The 22,621-nt window shown below is 37.2% G+C and overlaps 1 protein-coding gene across 6 annotated transcripts in view; it reads left to right on the plus strand.

Moving 5' to 3' along the window:
- Positions 1 to 22,621, plus strand: part of PDLIM5 (PDZ and LIM domain 5) — a 183,861-nt gene that overhangs the window by 93,907 nt on the left and 67,333 nt on the right. For 2 of the 6 annotated variants that reach the window (XM_073340718.2, XM_073340717.2), the window contains exons 4-8: positions 4,013 to 4,055; positions 5,671 to 6,113; positions 12,648 to 12,665; positions 13,020 to 13,192; positions 14,163 to 14,199. The exons of 1 other annotated variant lie outside the window; for it this stretch is intronic. In XM_073340718.2, the coding sequence (XP_073196819.2) occupies positions 4,013 to 4,055; positions 5,671 to 6,113; positions 12,648 to 12,665; positions 13,020 to 13,192; positions 14,163 to 14,199 (714 nt within the window). Of the gene's footprint in view, positions 1 to 4,012; positions 4,056 to 5,670; positions 6,114 to 12,647; positions 12,666 to 13,019; positions 13,193 to 14,162; positions 14,200 to 14,850; positions 16,432 to 22,621 lie in introns of those variants that run through there. 3 more of the 6 variants (XM_073340724.2, XM_073340725.2, XM_073340722.2) reach the window with 3 other exon arrangements.

Below are 22,621 nucleotides of genomic sequence, written 5' to 3' on the forward strand. Positions count from 1 at the left end.
TTATTTAATTCTGGACTCCAGGATCACTTTGACTCCTCTCATGTCTATAAACTCTTAGTCCACAATTTAAACATGTGAATTGTTATGAATAATACAGGGTTTTAGCTGTACCTTGTGTAGTTGCATTTTTAATCTCCCAAATAGTAAATGGAGATAGGGTATGTATCAGTGGAATCTAAGTCTAACTTGACATTTTACGGATTCATACTAATGAATATCTTGAGTGAGGTAAACCTAACTTTGAGGTTAGCATAGGATGAGTAAGGGTCAATTTGGTAGTGGCAAATTTAAAGGAAAATCCACCAAAGTTCTCTGCCAGTCTGGTAATAGGCCTGCTAATAGTACCTTTACATTATATACATTTTATTAGATTCCTCTTGGTTTACCATAAACACAAAATGTATATATGATAAGCAGAAATATGAACTGAAGTGTTTCTCAACGTTGATGTATATACATTCGACTATTGCTTACATATAAATTTCAAAACATGTAGAATATGGTTTCTGTCATGCTGAAAGTACAAAACTTTGGAGGAATAAAACACTCTAAGTGTTCTGATTTTATAATTTTTCTAATGGTGACAAACTGTTGTAAGAAAAACATTTTGGAGACTCTGTTTTATGAATGGGTTTTGTGGTCTTTATATTGAATTATACTAAACAAGAGCTGGCATAAATTTACTACTGTTGTGGAAATTAGATTGGTTCATCTTCTGATTAGCTGGTGTCCTTAGTTACACCAAAGGAGAGCAAGAGACCTTCCTTCCAATTAGTACCATCAAGCCTAATTAAGTGACTTTTTTTTTAATGGTAAAAAAAAAACAAGTATTTCATGATTTGTGAAAGCCCTGATGGTTTGTTGTCCTCCTCAGCCCACTTTACCCACTAAAATCGCTATCTGCAAAACTGGCATTTAAGTCATGACATGGCAAAGTAGGAGATAAATCGAGTGTAGCTAGAAGGGACACGTATGATACTGCAGGCAGACAAGCTTTAAAACTATTTTAATACGTTAGCATATGTCACAATACGAAGAGCATTTGTGCTTATTAAAGTACTTAAGGAAGCATTCCATTTGGTCGAAGTGTTGGAAACACTTTGCGTTTCAGCCTAAATTATGAATTTTTCTTTTTTACTGACTTGCATAGCCACCATAACATTTTTCTCATTCTCATCTTGGTGGCTTAGTTTGCTTGGTAAGCATTTTCTTTGTGATCTGAGATAAACCACAGATTTAGCTGGTTGTGGTCTGGAGTTAACAAACCCAAGTAAAACTGTTTTGGAACGTGAAACACATTTATTAGCTAGTCTCAAATGTATTTAGGGTAAAATTAAGTAATGGTATGCTGTTTGACTCCAAAGGCTAAAAGAATATTGTGAACTTTTCTAATGATCAGAAACTGAATTAACTTTTTTTTTAAATAGCATTTTTACATGTTCATTTTGAAGACAAAATAAGTTTGCAGATCATTAGAAAATAACACTTTGCAAGTACTACTTCAAACTACTGTATGCATAAACGTATCTCAAACTGAAATGTCATTTAAAAAATTTTCTCTCAGCCTAAAAGTTAAGGACCAGTTATAATCTCCTGAAAACTTTAGGAGAGGGCTGCCAAGGAAAGGATGATAAAAATGTAGCTATAATGTTGAGAGAGTTTGTCTCTTTGCTTTCCCATTTTCCTGAACACCTACTTCCACTTTGGTGTTCTTTAGCAGGAGAGTTTTAGGAAGGAGACTGATCAGCGTGGTGGTGTGAATTACTCCTCACCCTTTGAATATGGTGATAATTCCAGGTCTAAAAATAGGAGATAGCAAAGTGTAAAATTCTGGTTGAATCTTTAGGTACAAAACTCAAACTTCAAAAATGAACATTTTTCCTTTTACACTGCTGGGGCAGCTTAGATTATAGCAATTTTTCATCAATAAGTGTATCGAACTATGGAATGACATACATGTTTCATGCTAGCTATGGTCATAATAAAAAGAAATCTTTCCATGCGTGTTGCCATTTGTTCTCTTGTTGCTTTTGTTGCTGTAAATTGACAACTCTTCAATTAGAAGTGATTAATGATGCACCCCAGTGCTTTATAGGTCTTGAGGTCAGTAGTCTCATAGACTGGAAATTCTGTGGGAAACTGGGAGAGCAGACCCGTTCCTCCAAAGGGACAAAAACCTCTCTCTGTTCAGAATTATCGTTGAAGTGTGCATAATGTGTCATCAGTGATGAACAAACGCTGAAGACGCAGGGCAAAAAATGTGTGTTCTCTCTCTCTCTCTCTCCCCCCCCCGCCCCTCATATTTAGCCAACATATATGGATAATACACATATCTCCATTTGCACCAGTTAGTAACAAGCCACACTTGTTACCTGAGGACTTTACTCACACGCAGAAATTTTATTATTAGAAGGTGATGTGTCCTGGAAGTTAAATGGAAGGGTAAATATTTTAGCATATAAAAGTTGAGACTGTAAATGAACAGGACTGGAAGCTTCAGTTATATAGATTCAGCTGAAATATCTATTTAACTCCATTTCTGGCTTTCCACACTTTCCTGCTGCTGATACAGTGCTGATCTGGAGAGCCTAACCAATACTTAGTAATTAAAGTGCAACCTCAGTTGTCTGCTCACCAATTAACGGAACTCTTCACCAGTCAGCAGCATTCCAGAAGTAATGTTCCAGCTTCCCTTATTCGAAACCCAATTCCAAATATTTTTGGAAAATCAGGGTTGTATGATTTGGGATGATGTATAATTGCTGCTTCCTCGATAATTTTTGAAGTGCCACAGCTCATGTACCAAATACAGCCAACAATGTCTTAAAATATGGAGATGAGCCATTCTTCCATATCACCTGCAAAAAAAAAAAAAAAAAAAAAAGATTAATATTGCTCAGCAACATCTTATATATTTGGTGAACTCAAACATTAAGTGATCTTTAGAGGAAGATGCTGTGTGTGTGTGTGTGTGTGTGTGTGTGTATATATATATATGCAAATATTTTATTATGGTTATGTACCTTTTATTTTATTTTGTATTTTTTACGACACAGACACCTTAGGTGAGGCCCTCAGATACTAAAGGCTGCACTGGCAACATGTAGGTATCACAAAGTTTGGGTGGTGTTTATTATGTCCGTTACCATTCCTCCCCTTCTATCTCCCCTCCCCCGCCATTTGCATCTGTTAGGAAGAATTTTTGTTGCTATCTGCAAAGGACTTGGAGTTATGTTAAACTTATCTTGGAAGACCTGAAAGAACACATGAGGTACCAATAATAACTTCATTTGGCTATAATCCTTCAAAAGCAGAACTACCTTTTTTAGTAATCAAAAGAAGCTTTGTGCTTTAGCCCTGCTCTAAGGATGGTGCTGTGTTAAAACAGAGTCTGACTGGTGCAGTTGAGTTAAATGAAGTAATATCATATAAAGGGAAAGGAAAACAATAAGCAAACTGTTGAGATTATGGCTCATGGCCATTGAAAAGATTGTAGTTTAATCTAAAACTTAAACAGAGATCAAAATGACTTCTGTATATTACTTGTTCTTATTGAAAAACCAAAGGCGTTAAGTGCAGGTATGAGCCCTTTGTTATATGTATACTGAGGTAACATAAAGTTGTTTCTGCAGCAACCTGTGACATTTCTGGCCATACAATTGTCATGGCTGCCATTTAGTGGATCAATCTGAAGGAAACTTAATTGAAACTTGTGTAGTTTCTTGCACTCCTATGTATGGTTGGCTGTTTTGTTTTGGTGGGCCCTCCATGTTGCTTTGGAGTAAGAGAATCCAGTTTGTTCATTTTTTTCGTCGTATGTTAGCTGCAATACTGTAGACTCAAATCCAGTAATCTCGCTTTCTTTGCAGGAAATAATTAAGCTTAGTGAAAATTCACCCACATTTAGTGGGGGAGGAGATAGATAAATATACTTTAACAGGTAAAGTATTTCAATAACCTAGCAATGAAGTACATGTATTTTTAAATTTGTACATGTTTTTTTCTTTTTTAGAGCACACTCTGCACCAAAGCCTGATCCTGTTCCTGTACAAAAGGTATGTTTTTTTAAAGTTCTACCCAGAGGTGTAGTGTGCCGCACTAGTTTCTGCACTTCCTTCACTCGATTCTTGGTACACACTAGTAGTCAGTCTGTTCTTTTAGCACAACATATTGAGTTTTCCTATGTTATGTAAAGGTCTTGAATACCAAGAAATCAGAGTGCTTTTCTTAGTGATATTGGTCTTAAAAAAAAAAAAAAAAAAAAAGTGGGCAAGAGTACAGTGATTAACAATTAAAAAGCAATAAATATATATTACCGTCCAGCTTTTTCATCCCCAAACACCTATTTTCTAACTATTTTTTCTTACCTTATTGATTGCCTTTATGGCAGCATTGACCCATCCTGAAGGGAGAAACCACTGTTCTTTCTTCCAAAGAGAAGCTATAACCTTTCTGTGCTCTTGAAAGGAGCCTAGCTTGATAAAGTGTATAGAACAGTTCATCAGAGTTCTTCCCAGTAGTGGAGAACCCTTCAGAGTTCACGCACTGTTGGAAAATACTTTTAGGCAAGACTATATTCTAAATTTTAGAACCCTTGCAAAACATTAGGTTCACATTCTTTTTCCAATATTTTAACCAAATGCAGGCAGGTAGGAAGTCTTTACAGGACAGATGCATGAGAACAGTCTACACCGCTCAGATCCTAAAAGCGTTTGAGGAATTCTATTCATCTCTGAAACATACATCACCAAAACCAGAAAGTAAATAATAGCCTTCATAGTATATGGCTTGTTCCTTTTCAGCTGTTTGCCAGTTGCTGCTGTGCCCCTTGAAATACCACTTAATGTACCCCATATCCAGTGATGAGCTGCCAGAAGCTCAAGAACCGGTTTCTTCACTCGCTCCGGGTCTTCGGCGGCACTGAAGGACCCGCCACGGAAATGCCGCCAAAGACCCGGTGTGAGTGAAGGACCTGCCGCCGAAGGCTTGGAGTGCTGCCGGGACAGTAAAAATTCACACGGGAGCCTCCCCAGCTGAGAGCTCAGGTGGGACAGATAGGATGGTCCCGCAGGCCACATTCTGTCTGTCCCCCCTGAGCTTCCCCACCCCTTAGCAACTGGTTCTAAACCAGCTTCAAAATTTAACAACCGGTTCCCGTGAACCGGTGCGAACTGGCTCCAGCTCATCACTGCCCCATATCCTTTGACAAAGCAGCAAATTGCTACATATGATATAAAATGTAATATTCTGTGTGTGTGTGGAATTTGGTTTGAGATGGAATTTGAATTTTAAAAAAACTTAAGGGGATTTATTAAGCAAACTTTCATACCATATATGAGTAATCTGGTGGCCTTTACATCTGAGTGAGTCTTTTGTTTAATCCTTAAACCTTATTGAGGCAAGGATATCTTGCATGAGATAAGAGTAGCTAATATCTAAGGTTTCTAGGTTTGTTGTGTATGTTAGGATCCTTCCCTCTCCAAAAATGCATGTGTCATGTATCCATATTTTGCCAATGCAGTACAAGTGAAGTTTTGCTACTGCAAAACATATCATCTGTCTTGGTTTGAAGCAAAGAGAATTCCCTTCTCTGTTTCCAATGAAAATGTCTATTCAGGATTTTGCATGTGGTTGGTGTGCTTTGTATGTTTTTGTTTTTATTTTATATAGGGAGAACCTAAAGAAGTAGTTAAACCTGTGCCTATTGCATCTGCTGTTGCACCCAAAGTCACTTCCACAGTGAACATGGCCTACAATAAGACACCAAGGCCATTTGGAGCTGTATCTTCCTCAAAAGTCACTTCCATTCCATCACCGTCATCTGCCTTCACCCCAGCCCATGCGACTGTTCCGTCATGTGCTTCCCCTCAACCATTGGCCACTGTCACTCCTCCCCCATTCACTGCATCTGGACTGCATGTTAATGCCAAATCCAGTACTGACCAGCGTTCACCTGCACTGAATGCTGCTAAAGCTGCAGTTAATGTCCCATGGCAGCCTAACACATACAACACAACCCTGAACACGTATTCCAACGACAATGCCCAGGATGTGGCAGAGGGACAAAGAAGAGGATTCAGAGAGAGCCAGGTTGACAATAAACAGCAAAATGGGTAGGTGGCTTCAGGGCACTTTGTTTGCTATGAGGGACTTTTCTTCCAGACAATTTACTGGGCTGTGTTTAAGGGGACAAAACGCATCTTGGAAGAGTTGGGTTCTTTTCACAGAACATCTCTGTGAAAAAGATAAATGTGAATGGGCTGGCTTTAGGTATAAAGTGAGCTATTTAGAGGATCTTCTAAAAGCATCTTGTGTCTGCAGTATAATCTCTGTAATAGAGTTGAACCATATGAGATTTGTTGAAAAGGCAGTTGCAATCATTCATTTGATGCGTTTTGAACTTTATAGCAAGCTCAGTAGTATATTTTTCAGTCCCGGCATGGTAAAGAAAGCAGCAGGCACCCAAAAAAATGCGAGGCAGTTTGTCAAGAAGGGCCATCTAGAACTGGGGAAAACCAGAAATCGGATGCTAAGGAAGAATAAACTTGGCAATGGATGGCCACATAGTGCAAGTTACAGCATTTCATCCGGAGTTTGGGAAAGAAGGCAAAATCTAGAACTTGTTATATTTGCTACATACAGGAAATTAGAATGTTGGTATGGGGATAAGATCAAATTTGAACTGAATCTAGTTTTTCATTGGTTCTAATGCAACTTTCCTGGAAAGTTCAGTTATGCAGAAGTGTGTCCATCTAATTTAAAAAGCCAGCATTAAAATTCAAGTGTTTGAATATTTTTCGCAATTCAGAATTGTCAAAAAGGTAACCTCTAGACATTTTGAAAGTTCGAACACTCACTAATATGTCGGCTGAAATTTAACATTTTAAAGACACTATCGGGATAGTTTTGGGCATTGCTGATGCGCCACAAATCTTTAAATCAAGCACATAAAGCTACATTTTGAAGAAAAAATTGTTTTCATGTATTTTACTTAGTTTGCTTTCTTACAACCTTAACTTAATTTGTGAAGTTCAAGAAGTGTTTTGCATCATTACCAGAGACTTTTAAAGCTAGTTAATATAAGTATTACTCCACTTTTGTTCAGAGGTCATCAGAAGAGCAATAACAAAATGTGGTCCTAATGCAAATCTCTTCTGGTACATAATGAATTTGGTTCTGAACTTGAGTAGTAACATACAAAGAGAGAGTCATCTGTATCTGAACTAAAGTACAGCACTATGGTTTCAATTATTCCACTTTAAGAACAAATAATTGAGCTAATTACATATATATTCCTTTTTATATTTCAGAACAAATTTCTTCCACATGTTCATTCATGTAATGCAGGCCTTATGCATTTTATGTCACACTGTTGTCATGGCAATTTTAAGACTCTTTCAAACAGATGATGGCATTATTCCACACAGCTTTAAAAATGGGAAAAAGCAGGCAGTCCTGAAGACTCACTCCATACTAGGAGGCTCTGGTGAACCATCCATATACTTCCGGGAAGGGTACTTTTGGCAGAATAATACAGGGAGCGGGCTTTCAGCTACAGTAACTAGCACTGAAAAAAACACAGACTGATCTCAAAATCAGCTCTCTCGCAGGGAAGTAGTGCTGCAGGCCTAGAATTAGCACTTCAGCAGTCAAGATAGGATGGCTCCTTGAGCAGCATAAGTGCATAATAATAAATTCAGTGAAAAAAGAATACTATGTGAAGAAAATGTCAACTGATTAGTGAAGAAATTCCTGTCTTCCTGCCAATCTTAGCAGAAAATTCTAGTGTGGGAACTTGGAAAAGGTTTAGTGAGGTTGTGAAAGTATACTCTCTATTATAATAGAGGGCAACAGTACAGTATACTTGGACTACAACTTGATTAAGCACCACTGTAAAAATCTTAAAGCCTTAAAGTGAAAATGACAAAAGCATATACATCTGCATCTGTCTAGGTAACAGTACTTTCAGCTTGCTTAGTCACCATACTAATTAACAAGTAAAGTTCTTCCTTGCTTAACCCAGAATTGTTGGGTAATTGTTGAAATAACAGAAGGATGCAAGTTTGAAATAACGGGACCATCTGAAATGAAACCCCTTCTGATACACATGTTCAGTAGTTCTGTTTTTTTTATAATAAAAAAGGGTGTGGTGCATCTTGTAGATGTACACTATTGTTGGGCAAGTAGAAAGCTCTACACTTGTTGGACTTTGCTCTACTCAAAATATTTTTGTTTGAAATGTTGAGCAAACCCTTATTCGTATAAGAAGAATTTGTTTACACGTGAAAGAGGTGTAGTGGTGAAGAAACGCTGAGAGAAATTATGCTGTCATTTTTACGAATATATTTAGACGAGAGTAATTCAGTCTGTTTACAAAAGCCTGTATCACATCACGCTCTACGCGTAGCGAGCGAACTTGGGGATAACTGTCAGCAAGTGATAGTTTTTTGCTGTTGTAACTGAAGAGCAGAACATACTTACAGAAACGTTCTGCTCTCACTTAAACCCACGTAAATCAGGTGGTGTTCCACTGAAGTGAAGGGGGGGTGGGTCAATTTCTGGTTTTTACACAGGTGTAAATGAGAGCTGAATCTAGCCCATTGTGTTTAAATCAGAGTCAAGTTGTCCCATGGCTAAAAAGTCAGTTTCTTCTTAATTGAAAGCAGAGTTGGCTACGTGGAGTCTTGTGGGTATTTTCTCATTGTATAGTAGATTCAGATTTTTGAAACAATATATTATTCTGGGTGTGTATAAAAACAGAATATAGAACAGTGATTCTCAAACTTTTGTATTGATTCTGAAACTTTCACATAGCAGCCTCTGAGTGCGACCCCCTGTTACAAATTAAAAACACTTGTTTATATATTTAACACCATTATAAATGGTGGAGGCAAAGCAGGGTTTGGGGTGGTGGCTGACAGCTCACGACCCCCCCATGTAATAACCTCACGACAGCCTGAAGGGTCTCAACCACCAGTTTCAGAATCCATGATATAGAATATTAAAATTGGGGCAAAGGGAGGAGGCAAGCAAGAGGAATGAGAAGCGTTCAGATTTTTAACTCTGGCACTCCAGTGTGGTTGGGTGAATTGATAGACCTACACATGAGGGACTGATTGCTTTCTCTGCCCTCTCCCCATCCCCGCCCCCAGCCATTTCAAGAGTATGTAAATCACTGCCTCCCTTCCAAACTATAGTTTAAAACTTGTCAGCTGTAGTTCATTGAGCCAACCTGGCAACACAACTGGCAGAGCTGTGCAAATTTTTTGGCCAAAAATATTTTTTCAGCAAAAAATCTTTACATCGACCAAAGTATTTTGCAAATGTATGTCTATTTCACCCAATTGTTGCAGTTTTAAATTTCAAGAAACCGAGAAATGTTTAATTTCTAGTTACCTTTTCATTTAAGAAATTTCCTTTCTTTTTTAAAAAGTTTTTCTTTAGAAAGCTCAAAATCAAAATAAGTCATTCAGTTTTGGGTCAAACAAAACATTTTACTCAACCAAAAATCTTTTTTTTTTTTTTTTCAACTTTTTGATTAGCCAAACATTTCATGTTAGGTCAAACCAAAGCGAACCAATTAAATCAGTTACTCGCACAACTCTTAAATGTTTCAAGATCTGGAACTTCTCCAGAATACTAACTTCTTCTGGATGATGCTGATGAGTGATTTTATTATGTAGGCATTCAGAGACAGCCTTGAATAAAATCACTTAGCATCTCTCTATTTCCCTTTGTGGAAATATTGATGTGGTGTAATGATTCAAAATATGACATTTGGAAACCTGGTGAAAACCTTACTAAACATCAAAACTGCAGCCTTACCAAATAGTTTGCTTCCTGATTTGCTTTGCCTTCACTGTAGGATGGAGAAGAGAGGTCAATTTTCTGTTTCTTAGCCATGGCTTAAAGGGAGAGCTTTTTTGCTTCCTGTGGCTGTATGTAATTGTGCTTTTACCAAGACCTTCTTGCCAGCTCATGCATGAGAATGTGCCTGCTGCTTAAAACAGGAAAGACTGCTTCACGTTCTTACTCCGTTCCAAGTGGGTTGGGCTGAAACTTTCTCTTATAGGTTCCTGATAAATTTCAGCTTGACCCTAGATGATGCAAAGCTTTACCAGAACCTGAACTTGGAAGATTCTCCGAAGTATTGGGAAAGGAAATCACTGAGATAATGCTTTAAATACTCTCTTCCTTTGCAGGTAACAACAGTGACAAAGTTAGTATCAACAGCACTGGAGTTGCATTATGGTGGTTTATGTTGTTGAAATAACCAGCATGTATGATGATTGTGTGTAAAATTAATATTTTGTAAAGCAATTTAATCTTTTCAGATAACCACATTTTAATGGAGTAATTTGTTTTGGTGTACACTGAACATGGTGTGATTTTGCTTTTCATCATATTAAGTATTGCAGCATTTCTTTTGTCACAAATATCTGTGTGGTGTTCATGTGTGTACTGATTTTTTTTCGTGCTATTGCTGTATACCTCATGATATTGGTCATATAACTTGCTGCTGTAGTGGGGGTTAATTACATTTTAGAGAAGTGTTTGGCTTGGGGGTTGAAGGGCATCAGGCTGTTAAATCAGCATGATATATAGAATACATATAAGTAAATACAATGTATATATAAAATCTGTTGCTATTAGATTGCATGTGTTCAAATTAACTAATGATTTTATTCTGATTTTAAAAATGACATTTCTTCCTCCCCACTCACCTGCCTTCAAATAAATACAAAACGCTAGCCTGAGCTAATTGCTGCATTGCCTGTCTAGATGTCTTTTTCTTTGGCTCTGGCACCCTCTTGTGCCTCCCTGAGTAATTACCATAAAGATCCTCAAACTCTGAAAAAGGGAAGGAGTCTCATCTGTAGCAAAGAAAATGAGGGGGAAAACCAAGCAGAACATTTTTTCATGATTTAGCTTTTAACAAACAAGTAAGGCTACTTAGCTGCCTGTGTTCTTTATTAATGTGCATTTCATCAGCATGTATTTTATCTCTATTTCCATTTTGCAGTTAAATTCACACCTTTTCATATATAAGCTTTCATTTTCTATTTTAATTCTTTCCATTAACTTTCTCTTGTCACATCACTTCATTTGTCTGCATTTCTTACCTGTAATCCATCAACTGGAAATTCCATTGTCTCTTTTGTTACCATACCCCTCTCTCCTTCAGTAACCTTGATGAGGTGTAAGTACATCACTAATATAATTTCTTTCTTATTAAATGTTGTCTTCTATTAATGCCTTTCACATCATTCTGTACTTTGCTGCTGTAACTTAGCTGCTGACTAATGAATTTGTTTAATAGGCCTGGCTCTTATTTTTTTGAGAAGCTAGTAACAAATAGCCTTCTTATCCAATATTTTGCAGCTTTTTTTAATGTAAAACAAATTAAGAAGAACATTGATACAAACACAAGTGTTTTTTCAACTTTTGCAGTTTTGCCGTGCCATATCTAAGGAGTTAATTTGACATTATACATCTCCTATACAGTATGTAAAAACAAAAATAAACTGTTACTATAAGCATCCATTTTAAAAGTATCAGTCCCCTTTGGTACTTTCCCAAAATGGTGAAACATCACCGTGTATTTGTCACAGTTCCTGAAAGAATAGTTTTAAAAACTCCATATCCCTGGGAGACTGATAGCTCAGGGATTGGTAATAGCATATGGAACATTATGGGGGAAACTTTCAAAGTACAAGAGAGATAGTCACTGTAATTCCATTGACTTCTAATGGGAGTCAGGCACTTAACTGCCCTTTGTGCCTTTGAAAAACTCCATTTACACCTTTCGGATTCCCACTTCCAAGCCAGCCCTGATTGATAATGCAAGACATTACTATAACAGATGGCTGCTGGTTGATGTATGTAAAATAAATCATATCCCCAAAGAGTGCAATGCTCCGCTGTGTAGACAAACCCTTAATATACTTCCTATGGGACCGCAATTCACAGCTCAACAGCCACCACTACAATTGGCACCTTGGTTGGTAAATTCAGTTGGGAGGCATGGCATTTCTTATCTTTTCATCCTTGTGGCTGCAGCACTAAATGTTCCAGAGCAGAGCTGAGGTACACCTACCAGGCAGCGTGCTCTATCTCTGTGAACAAAGCGAGGAATTCATTCTCCAGGGCTGTTTAACCCATTACACTTCACCGGCATTACATATACTGCTTTTCAGAGATTGCCCAAAAAAAGGCCACATTTTGACTACTTTTTTCTTACCTGTCGATCTATATGGAATCCAAGAAATCATGGACATTGCACAGAACCAATTTTTTGTAGCAGGACATCAATGTCACTAGCAAAAAGAAAAGGAGGACTTGTGGCGCATTAGAGACTAACCAATTTATTTGAGCATAAGCTGTAGCTCACGAAAACTTATGCTCAAATAAATTGGTTAGTCTCTAAGGTGCCACAAGTACTCCTTTTCTTTTTGTGGAAACAGACTAACACGGCTGCTCCTCTGAAACGTCACTAGTAGTTGGCTTCATTGCACTTCATCGCTTGACATACCCATATCTGTCACTTCAGTTTTCTTACTTTTTTTTACTTATTTTTCTTTTCCTCTCTCCTTGCTGTTCACACTGGAACACTGTTTCTTCTGTTGTCTGATTCCTTCAATTATAAGGAAAAACCCACCTAAACGGTAAATATTTAAAAATGTATATAACATGGTATTAATGCTGAGTTGTGCTGTTTGATATCTTACGATAGTGACTGTAGAAAATATTTTAAATGTTTCCTAGTAAATCTGACTTAAATTACTTAAATTCATGGATTTGTTTTGCACTTGAATCTGCGTTTATATCTCTGAGCTCATGTCACTTTGTATGCAGTAGCGTTTACAAAAGCAGATCAGCACCCAAATGCAGAAGCTGTTCTTACAAACCTTGATAGTGCATGATGAAGTCTTCAATGCCATTGTGACAATGACAAAATTTAAGATTTCCTGATGAAATTTCACATTTTCCCCCCTTACAATTATTCTTTGTTGAAATAGTCCACCAAGGAAGCACATTGTGGATACCTATACAGAGTTTTACCACACACCCACTCATAGAGATGCCAGCAAAAAAAGATTGATTGAAGATACTGAAGACTGGCACCCAAGGACAGGAACTACCCAGTCACGTTCTTTTCGGATCCTTGCCCAAATCACCGGCACTGAACACAGTGAGTAATCGTTTGGTGTTGCAGCATTAGATAAGGTTAAGTAGTGGTAATGGACTTGCACGCTGTCCTGGTTGAACTTGCTCTACGGTGTTGGACCAATAACTAATAAAGTTCTCTAATCCAATTTGTAACATTTCTTCCCCTGGATCATCAAATCAGTCGTCAGTTCCCCTGTTTTTCGTGTGAACCCTCCACACAGCAAAAGAGAGAGGGGATTATGGGCAGGTGTAATGCCTTCAACTTTTTTTGATCCGACTAAATTCCAAGCTGACAGGGTCCCTTTAAAACAACTACCATATTCCCCCTAAATCAGCTTGCCAGAAAAATGTCCCTCCTGCCCTTCCTCCACCACCACCAAATGGAGAAATTTCCACTCAAAATCACACTGGTTTGTTTTACTGTTGAAAACAGGAGCTTCCAGCAGAACAGTACAGCATTTGCTTCTGCCTTAAAAGAGCAAAAGATACCAAATCTTAAAATCATAACATAACATGGAATAATAGGGCCATTGTAAGTTAAGTCATTCTAACGTGATTAGTGAACGTTATTCTTTCCCTGTAATTTCTGTATGTTTGGATTTATGTTACGAAGGGCCAGATTTGTAAAGATATTTAGATGCGTAAAGATGATGACAGGTACCGACAGGGGTTTCTGGAAGTGTGTAGGTGCTTACCTTTCATTGAAATCTCATGGGAGTAAGGCACTTTTGGAAATCCCGTTAGGCACCTGTCTGCAGCTTTAGACATCTGAATACCTTTACAAATCTGGCTCTGTGGTTTTACAGGTTGAGGTAAATGAAAAAATACTACCTTTTTAGAAAAATTATAAAATTGTTTTTCTTTGGCATGTACAAAATGCATGATAGTATGATGCAAAGATTTTATTGGCCCTGTTTTTGAGGAAGATCAACCTTATTTCAATTGTTTCAAAGTAACCATTTAGAAATATAAAAATTCTTATTTCATTGCAGTGAAAGAACCAGAAACTGAGACTACAAAGAAAACTAAGTAAGTTGATTTGTTTGTATTTTGAGTATTCAATATTTTGCATGGCTTGTTTTGAACTGATGTAATATTGCAGTTTGGTGCATTGGTGTAACGTTCTAGCAACTTTTACATGTTGTTCTGTGTTAAAATTGTGTGTTATAAATGAATCAGCATGTTAAATCAATATTTTGTGTGCTGTGATTGGCTTTTATTTAGGAGCTTAATACAAGACTGTGAAAATAAGGTTTATACAGGAGTTGGAACTTTTCAGTGAATGTAACAGTTGGTTCTCTGTCTGGTGGTAGCTTGTAAACAGATGAATGTAATGTTTTGTCTTGAATTTAGCCATGCATTTTTGGCTTGTAATAGGAGATCAGATTAACTTTTTCTAAGATTTGAACAGATAGCTGCTATTCTGTTGCTCTTGAAGAATTATGCTATTCAAAATTGTGCTGTTCAAAGTGGTGCTAAAGGCCCAGTCCAATACCTGATTCAGCGGGGGGTCTTTGTATTGACTTCATTTGGCATTGGATGAGGCCTTAAAAGACAGATGAGAAAATATGTAGGCCTGTAAATAGTGCATGGAGATGGCATGTTTTCAGTTCCTGTGAATTGAATTGTAAGGCAGATTTCTTTCCTTTCTTACGTTTCTTCTATCACTTCTTTCCACAGGGAAAAGATTCCCATCCAGATCTTTAGCCCAAAATATACAAAATTACGTGACTGGCACCATGACGTCTCAGCACGTGTCCTTAATGTCCAGTGAATTACCCAAGTTGCAAAAACAGAACACAAACCTTTTCTTCCTTTTCTCTTTTCCAAATGCTTTGCGCAAAAAAAAAAAAAAGTATTTTATTAGCTTTCTTATGAGAGAAACTCTAGCTTTTTCTATACTTTTCTAACCATTTCCTACTGATATGTGAAGAATGAGATGAGTGTGTTTTTGTGCTGATCAGTAGTTAACAAACATACACAAATCAACACAAAGTGACTCAGGTGACTGAGTCTTCAAGTGGGTAGAGGAGGTGGCTATTGAGGTTCTTTCTTGACAAGGAGGATTCATTTGTGTTGCTGAGTTTGAGTTCTTGTAGGTTGTTAGAAAGATGAGAAAAAGAGCAATATTCAGTGTTGCTTGAAAAAAGAAGCCTGTAAACACTGAAACTCTTGTACTTTCTAGGATAATTTTCTTTAAATTCAATAGAAGTTCAGCAGAAATATTTTAGAGTGGGTTGTAAATGTTTTTAAATGGTAGAGGGAGAAGTCAAATGGCTTCCCCGCCAAAAGGAGTTTTGCTGCTATTGCAAATCTTAGTGCAGTCCAGGTACTGAGCCTGTTAAACAGGTGTCCCATCCACACCATGGGAAAAATTATACAAAAAAGGAGTGAAATGTTGCTGTGCCCATGTAAGAGCTTCAGCATGCAACATCAAATGAGAATAAGATGAAGTCGTAGACAGTGATGATTATTTATTGTATGGTGAAACTCTTAGGGTTTTTTGTGTTTTATAGAAGCTTCGGTACCCTATGATGGTAACGCTTATTATCCTGTAATATAATGTATTATAGTAGAGACACTCGTTAACTTAAACTTTTTGAAGTTTGAAGAGTATTTTAATAAAAGCTGCTTTTAACTTGTTTTTTTCTGGTTTTTCTTTGAGGCCTTTTGACTCTGTACATAGACCTCTCATACAGAAGTGCTGTATCTCTAGTATTATAATCTAACTGAAATAAGAGACGAGACAATAAAACCAGATCGAGCTGTGCAAGAGCCATCAATATTTGTACAATGGGATTTTTCCCAAATCTCCTTTTAAAAATTGTCTATTACATCTTTTGGATTTGTAAGGGATCCTGTATCAAGCTATGAAGTGACTGATCTTTTTTGCTGTCCCAAATAGAAGTATGTGATGCAAGCCTAGAACACATTCGTTTAAACAAACTAATTGTAAGCTTTTAACACCTATTGAAGTACAGAAAGTCCAAACCTAAAAGGTTAATCTTGGAGGAAAATGAAGTACCATACTTATAAGTTATATAGCACTTTGTTTAAATTTTGAGTATATCAACTAGGGTTTTCTAAAAGTAGAGAACTGGGGGTTCTAGAAATAGAGCCCTTCCTTTGAACAAATTATTGCAGAGAGATTAAATCCTAAAAACATTCTAATATTCTGAAGTTTGCTTTTCCTCTTCAAAAGCATTACTTTACCATAATAAACATTCCTGCAGCTCAGCAAGGCTGTAGCTCACTGTGTTTGTCATCTTATCTTTAGGGAGAGTCAAACAGAAAATGGAGACCCCAGGTAACTGCTAAATTGTCTGAATGCTAACAGTCACTTGTGTGGAAACATAAGAGTGCACAATATAAGGAATCAAATTACCAATAAAACTGCAGAAGAATTCGCATCCAGCACATGGTAGAATTAAAACAGTTATGTCCACTCATGGTTTGCTTTGTTTTACATTAAAACCACATAATGACTTTCAGGGAAAATAATTCACTATCACAGTTTCACTGACGACAAAAATCTGTCAATTGGAAATGAACTGCCTTGGCAGTTCTATCAAATTATAATTTCTCTTCTGTTTCAAATACCTGTTTGTGTGTCACATTTTTACTAAAACTATGCACATTATTCAATGCACATACAGCACACTATGATTATTGATTTGAACTAGAACATGTATGTTCAGAAATATGAATTTTAAGCATTGTATTAAAGTTGTTTTGCCGGTTGAAATCATTTTTTATGTATGGTAGGGCGGGAATGTTATTACAGATTGTACGCAACACAGTAAAAAATAAGTGTGATAAGATGACTTCTTATGGCCCCTTTTGTAATGCATTCTTTAGGAGTAAAGTCAAACAATATCTTCAAAGTATGTATTTTTTTGAAACATTCATATAAAATGAGAATATTTTCCTGTTGATATTTTATTTGCCATTTTATCTATCTTGCTAGCATTTAGCTCTTAATAGAAGGAGTTGTTTCAATAAGAAATGGAAAAAATGATTTTGCAATCATCTAAAACATAGATTTGTTTAGCATGAGTGAAAATAAATATACAAAGCCCACGAGTCTTAAAAATATCCTTGTGGTGTGTCCAGTGATAAGTATATTCAGATTCAAGAAGAGTTCCCCAAAGCATAAAAATTTCCCAGAAAACTAGATTTACAAATCACTGGCCACCTGGAAATATGTTATGGCATGCCACTGTATAAATATTTGGATGACACTTCATTAAAGCAAGTTACTTTAGCAAAAATGTATTCAGGGCTGTGAAACAAATTTCTAGATCAGCAAAAATCCTGCATATTTTTTTTCAAAATTAGAACCATATGGTATGGCCCTCTGGTGGCTGTTCTTATATTAATAGTTTTAATTTCTATTCTCAATTTTTTTTGAAAAAAAAAGGGAAATACAGGAACAAAAAATTAAAAGTACTGATTTTTACCTTTGTTAGCTTAGAAAATTTAAAGGGTTGAATGGTGTATTTCATCTCCTAACTTTTTCAGACTTTCTAAATTAGAATTACAACTATGCAAACTACCTATCAATCTCTTTAAAAGACTTCTAATGTTTTTCTTAAAACCATCTGTTGTTTTCCTTCCTGCCTCCATTTAGTCTGTTCCACCTTCACTAGCCAGCAAAGTCTCTCACTCCTATTTTCCACATTCTCCCACTATCCTCTGTTCAAAAGCGTTTCCATAGTTAGTCAACAATAGGAACAAGGGAGCCAGGAGAGCTCATCTTAATTTAAAGTAAGCACCTTAATTTCTCAGTGGGTGAACAGGTTAGTCAGCCTGTGTACTGTCCCTGTGATCAGTTTGATCTCCATTGATCTTGAGTAACAAAAGTCCACAGTCTACTCATTTAAATGCTCTGTAGCAATGTTTTCAGTGTATTTACTCTTCTCTTTATCCTCATTGTGCGGCTATACCAGAAAAAGGAAAGGAGACACTAGATAGGCCGCAACTTTATTACTAAATGTCTGGGAATGCCTAGTCGGTAAAACTGTATAGCGCAGGTAGTTGTATAAAAAGAAAAGGAGTACTTGTGGCACCTTAGAGACTAACAAATTTATTAGAGCATTATTTTCTTTTTATGGATACAGACTAACACGGCTGCTGCTCTGAAACCAGTAGTTCCATAGTCCTTTACATATACCCAGAGGTTTGCTGGCAGCCACCCTGCTGCTGGGGCCTCGCCACACACATCCCATCTCAGATTAAGCTTAAGGGCGGGGGGAGGGGGGGACTTGACTCCCTGCCGTAACAGTCATAGGAGCCCCTAACCACCCCTGTTTCCACTCCTATAAAGAATACCTCATTAAATCCTTTCCCAATCCATTTTACGTGATCACCATATCTGTTCCCTATGCAGTACCTTCACTGGGAATCCGCCCCACGCTTATATAATGAGTTGCAACACCATAGTCTAACCCCCTTTATTTCTTCTCTTCCCCACCCCCACCCCCTGCAAGCCTCCAGTTTGCCTTGGGAAAGGTGAAAAAAGCTACTTCACATTGGCCAATCTGGAGGTGAGGGGGAAAATTCCTCACCAGCCACTCCCACCCCAATTTCAACAGGTGGAGTGTTCAGCCTTGTCCAGGTGGAAAAGGGGCCGCCACTGTACAGGTGTGGACATAAATAGTCTGCTTCTCTTCAAGTCACCTGAGGGGTCGGGTGAGAATGGGTCAGCATCCCCATGCTGTATGGGTATGGAGCTGCCTCCATGCAGCAAGTAACTCTCTGGCTTTCTAGTCTTTAAAGTAACAACACCTTCTCCGACAAACCAATGGCCCTGACCTCTGAGGTCATTCTCTCATCAAATGTATCTGAAGATATTTTGCTCACAGACTTGACTGGCATGATACATGTTCCATGCCCAAATGTCTCTTCCCTCCGGTCACACTTACGACGTCATACTTTCATCATTTCTTAATTTAAAAAAAATTGAAATCAGTAAAAACTGTTGGGAGAAACATTAGACTGCTTTTATTTTAAAATGTGAATAATGTACCTTAATGCCCACTTTGATTCCAAGTGTACATTTAACCTTCAAAAAGACAGATGAGTTTCCAGTCGGAGGTCCCTATGATGATCTGGATTTAGCTCACTGCTTGATTCAAATCAGGCCTCAGAATGCATTTTGTTCCTGTGATATGGGAAAATACTTAGTGTCCTGATTTTTTTTCTTTAATATAAGAACTGACTGCAACTATTGTGGAGGTAGGCCAAACTTAACAAGCCTGGGCAAAGGGGATGTAATCAAAGAAGGGTGAAGAATTTCAAGAGCTGTGAATAAACTTCAGATAAATGTCCAAGCTTTTAAAACTTTCTCGAAAGCCAACTTCCAAATATTTTGATTTTCATCCATCCCTGTATGTAGCTAGGTAGATAAAAATGCATTTTCTATTGGAGAGAGTAACAGTGATCATGGAAAGGTCTACCTAAAGTAGAATACACAAATAACACTTAAATATTTCCATGGAAGCATTCAATGATTTTGTTGGGTTACAACTTGTCATTTAGTAATAAAGTAATTTTCCCATTTTCAAGTCTATTCTGGATGTCTTGATGCTGAGGAACATAATTTTGGACACAAATGAAATACTGAGTGAACCCTGGTGAATGTTTTTTGCTGTTGTTTTTATAAATGTAATATATTCAGATCATCAATCACTCCTTGTACTACTGGTTTTTTGGTCAATTTGCTTGAAATTTAAACTTAAAACAGATCTTTATTATCATGCTACTCCCAAATCCATGAAATATTTTGAGTTGGTCACTGTTAGATTTGTTACTAATATTGAGCAGGTTTGTGTAGAGATTTTCTGGATTTTTAGATTAGCAAATCTCTCTATCCATAGTGAAATAGTGATCCCACTTTTGGTCAATTCTAAATTTTCATATATGTATTCCAACACCATCCATGTGATTTTTTTTTTATCATTATCTGTAAAGCGTGTCTGTAGATCTACCAAATGGAATAGAAGCCCAGAATTCCTCTTTAGATCTAAATAAACATTCAGTAGCTACTCAGACCATTGAGATGACGCCTGCACCAGAACCTCCGTCAACACCATTACCAGCTATGAGGTCTGCTTCTCTGTCAGTGCTAAGTCAGTGAAATACACTGATATCACTTAAGACTGGAAACTTGTTAAGATATTTAAATCTGCATGATACTAAAAATAGAGTACATTCTCACATAGGTAGCTTTACTTGCTCAAAGTTTGTGGAAGACAAATGTGTTGTATGTTAACATGCTCACCTTGTAACTCCTACTTGACTGTTTGTCACAAAATGACATTGCAGTTAGAAATGTCATGTGCATTTCTCTTCAGACAAAAGACCTGTGTTGCATTAAATGTCACATTTGCAGTTACTTCAGTCATGTCTGGGCAGGAGGCATAATATGGAGAAAATGTTAAAAATTATACTTCAAGGTACAACCCCACGCTGCTCAATTCCTGTAGCACCCAAAGTAAATGGCAGAGTGGTGGCATAAAGCAAACGACTTCTTCTAGTTTTCTAGAACGAAGAAATCACAATGAAAGGGTATAAAACGCTTATATGAAGCCCAAATTAGAACTTCTGAGACTCTCGTTTTTAGTATTTACTGTAAGTTTTTTTTTTTCCCCCATCAGGCTATGCAGAGTGGTATTAAATGTGTATGTCTCATCTCTGTAAATATAATAATGGGCCATCTGCTGATTTTACAAGCATCAGTACACGTTTCTGTCTTCACCAAAGTCAAGAAAAGTCACACAAAAATTGTGCCTCATCTCAGCTCTGACTTTCACTTTAACCCTGATTCCCATTCAAGCTATTGATATTTTTGTTCACGTTTTAACATATCTTTATTATGCCACTTAAATGTAGATTAAACATCTTTTTTGTGTTGATTTTGATTTTGTTACCTTGAATGACATGCAAACTGTTCATCAGACCAGAATCTACGTCAGACAGTTTGCCGTTAGCCAAGTCTTCACCTGTCACTGTTCCCTCTCCCAGACTTCCTGATCATGTCTCAAGTTCACCCCATGGGAGGTAAATGATTCTCCGGTGGTACTCTTCCTAATTATAACAGGAAAATCTATACTAGCCATGTTTCTCTGTCACTCATTTAAATTGGACATCACCAGTTTTCTGAGCATGGTAGGAGGAGGGGAAAGAAGAGCAGAAAAAAATCGATCAGGCCCATGAACACTTCACCGGTACTAGCTGGATATAAGAAATAACATACTATGTAGTAAAACAATTCAGAAAGATCTACTTTGTCAGTGAGTGACCCTTCCCATGACCTGCTATAATTGATAACAATTAAGTGTTAATGTATAAGTTGAGAGTTAATTCAAATGTATTTCCCACTGAGGCAAAACTATATTAAATATATTGAAAAAATATGGTGTGCTCTTTAAGGCATGTTCTGCTATGTGATGAAATGAGAGATGGCAAACTTCCAGTCACTGACCTTGGATACCTTAATTGGCATTATTTAGACCATGTTTTCTTGGCAGACTGTAGACTCTCTTTGGAGGTCATCTTTGGGTTTAGAAAGAGAAAATAAAATTTTGAAAAATGTTGTTCCTTAAAGATAAGTTATATAAGTTACACTGATGTATTGAATTTCATAAGCTAATAGTGTGGGTGTGTGGCTCTGTGTCTAATAAACACCAGTTATCTGGAAGAGAAAACAAACACCAAACAAGGCCTATCATTTTTAGTACATTATCCTAAATTTATTCAATTGAATTATTTTTGTTATCTGTATGGTATGGACAGATTGATGCAAAAGATAATCAAAAGGATAAAAATGGACCCTTTTCTTGGACAATTCCACAGTTCACATAGCCTTAAGTATAACTACTCTTGACCCATAGCCTCTATACAATTTGGATTACGCTGTTGTAAGCGGTAGGGAATTAATTATGGCAGGCTCTTGCTTTTGGAGCCTGATTATTCTCATGGTCTTCTTCCAAAGCCTAAACTTTAAGTCATCAAGTATGACCTCATACAGGCCTTTGAGCTTTAGATTTCAACAGGGAATGTGGTCTCTGTTCTTCAGCTTTGTTATTTTGAAAGACGTGGCTTTTGTCGGTTGGCTGGTTGTTACAATGTGCCTGGGAGTTGATGGTTATGTTTACCTCTAAAACAAACTAATATGAAATATTTTTGGATGACTCTTATAAGACTTACTTTTGAATTGTAATAACTTCTGTCTTAGGAAGCTCATCTCATGGAATCTGTTGGTATCTCAATAACACAGCAGATTTCACCTCCCTTAGTTTAAAAAAACAAAAAAACAAACACCCTCCTCCCCCTGCCCCCCCCCCCCCCGGCAACACTCCATTAACTGACTTGCTGATTCCATCCTTTTCACAATCTTTTTACAAGGGTTAGCAGCCATAAAACATGTTTTTTATTACTTGTGCTTCTG

Source organism: Lepidochelys kempii, chromosome 4 (assembly GCF_965140285.1).
Source record: "Lepidochelys kempii isolate rLepKem1 chromosome 4, rLepKem1.hap1, whole genome shotgun sequence".
Taxonomy (NCBI): domain Eukaryota; kingdom Metazoa; phylum Chordata; order Testudines; family Cheloniidae; genus Lepidochelys; species Lepidochelys kempii.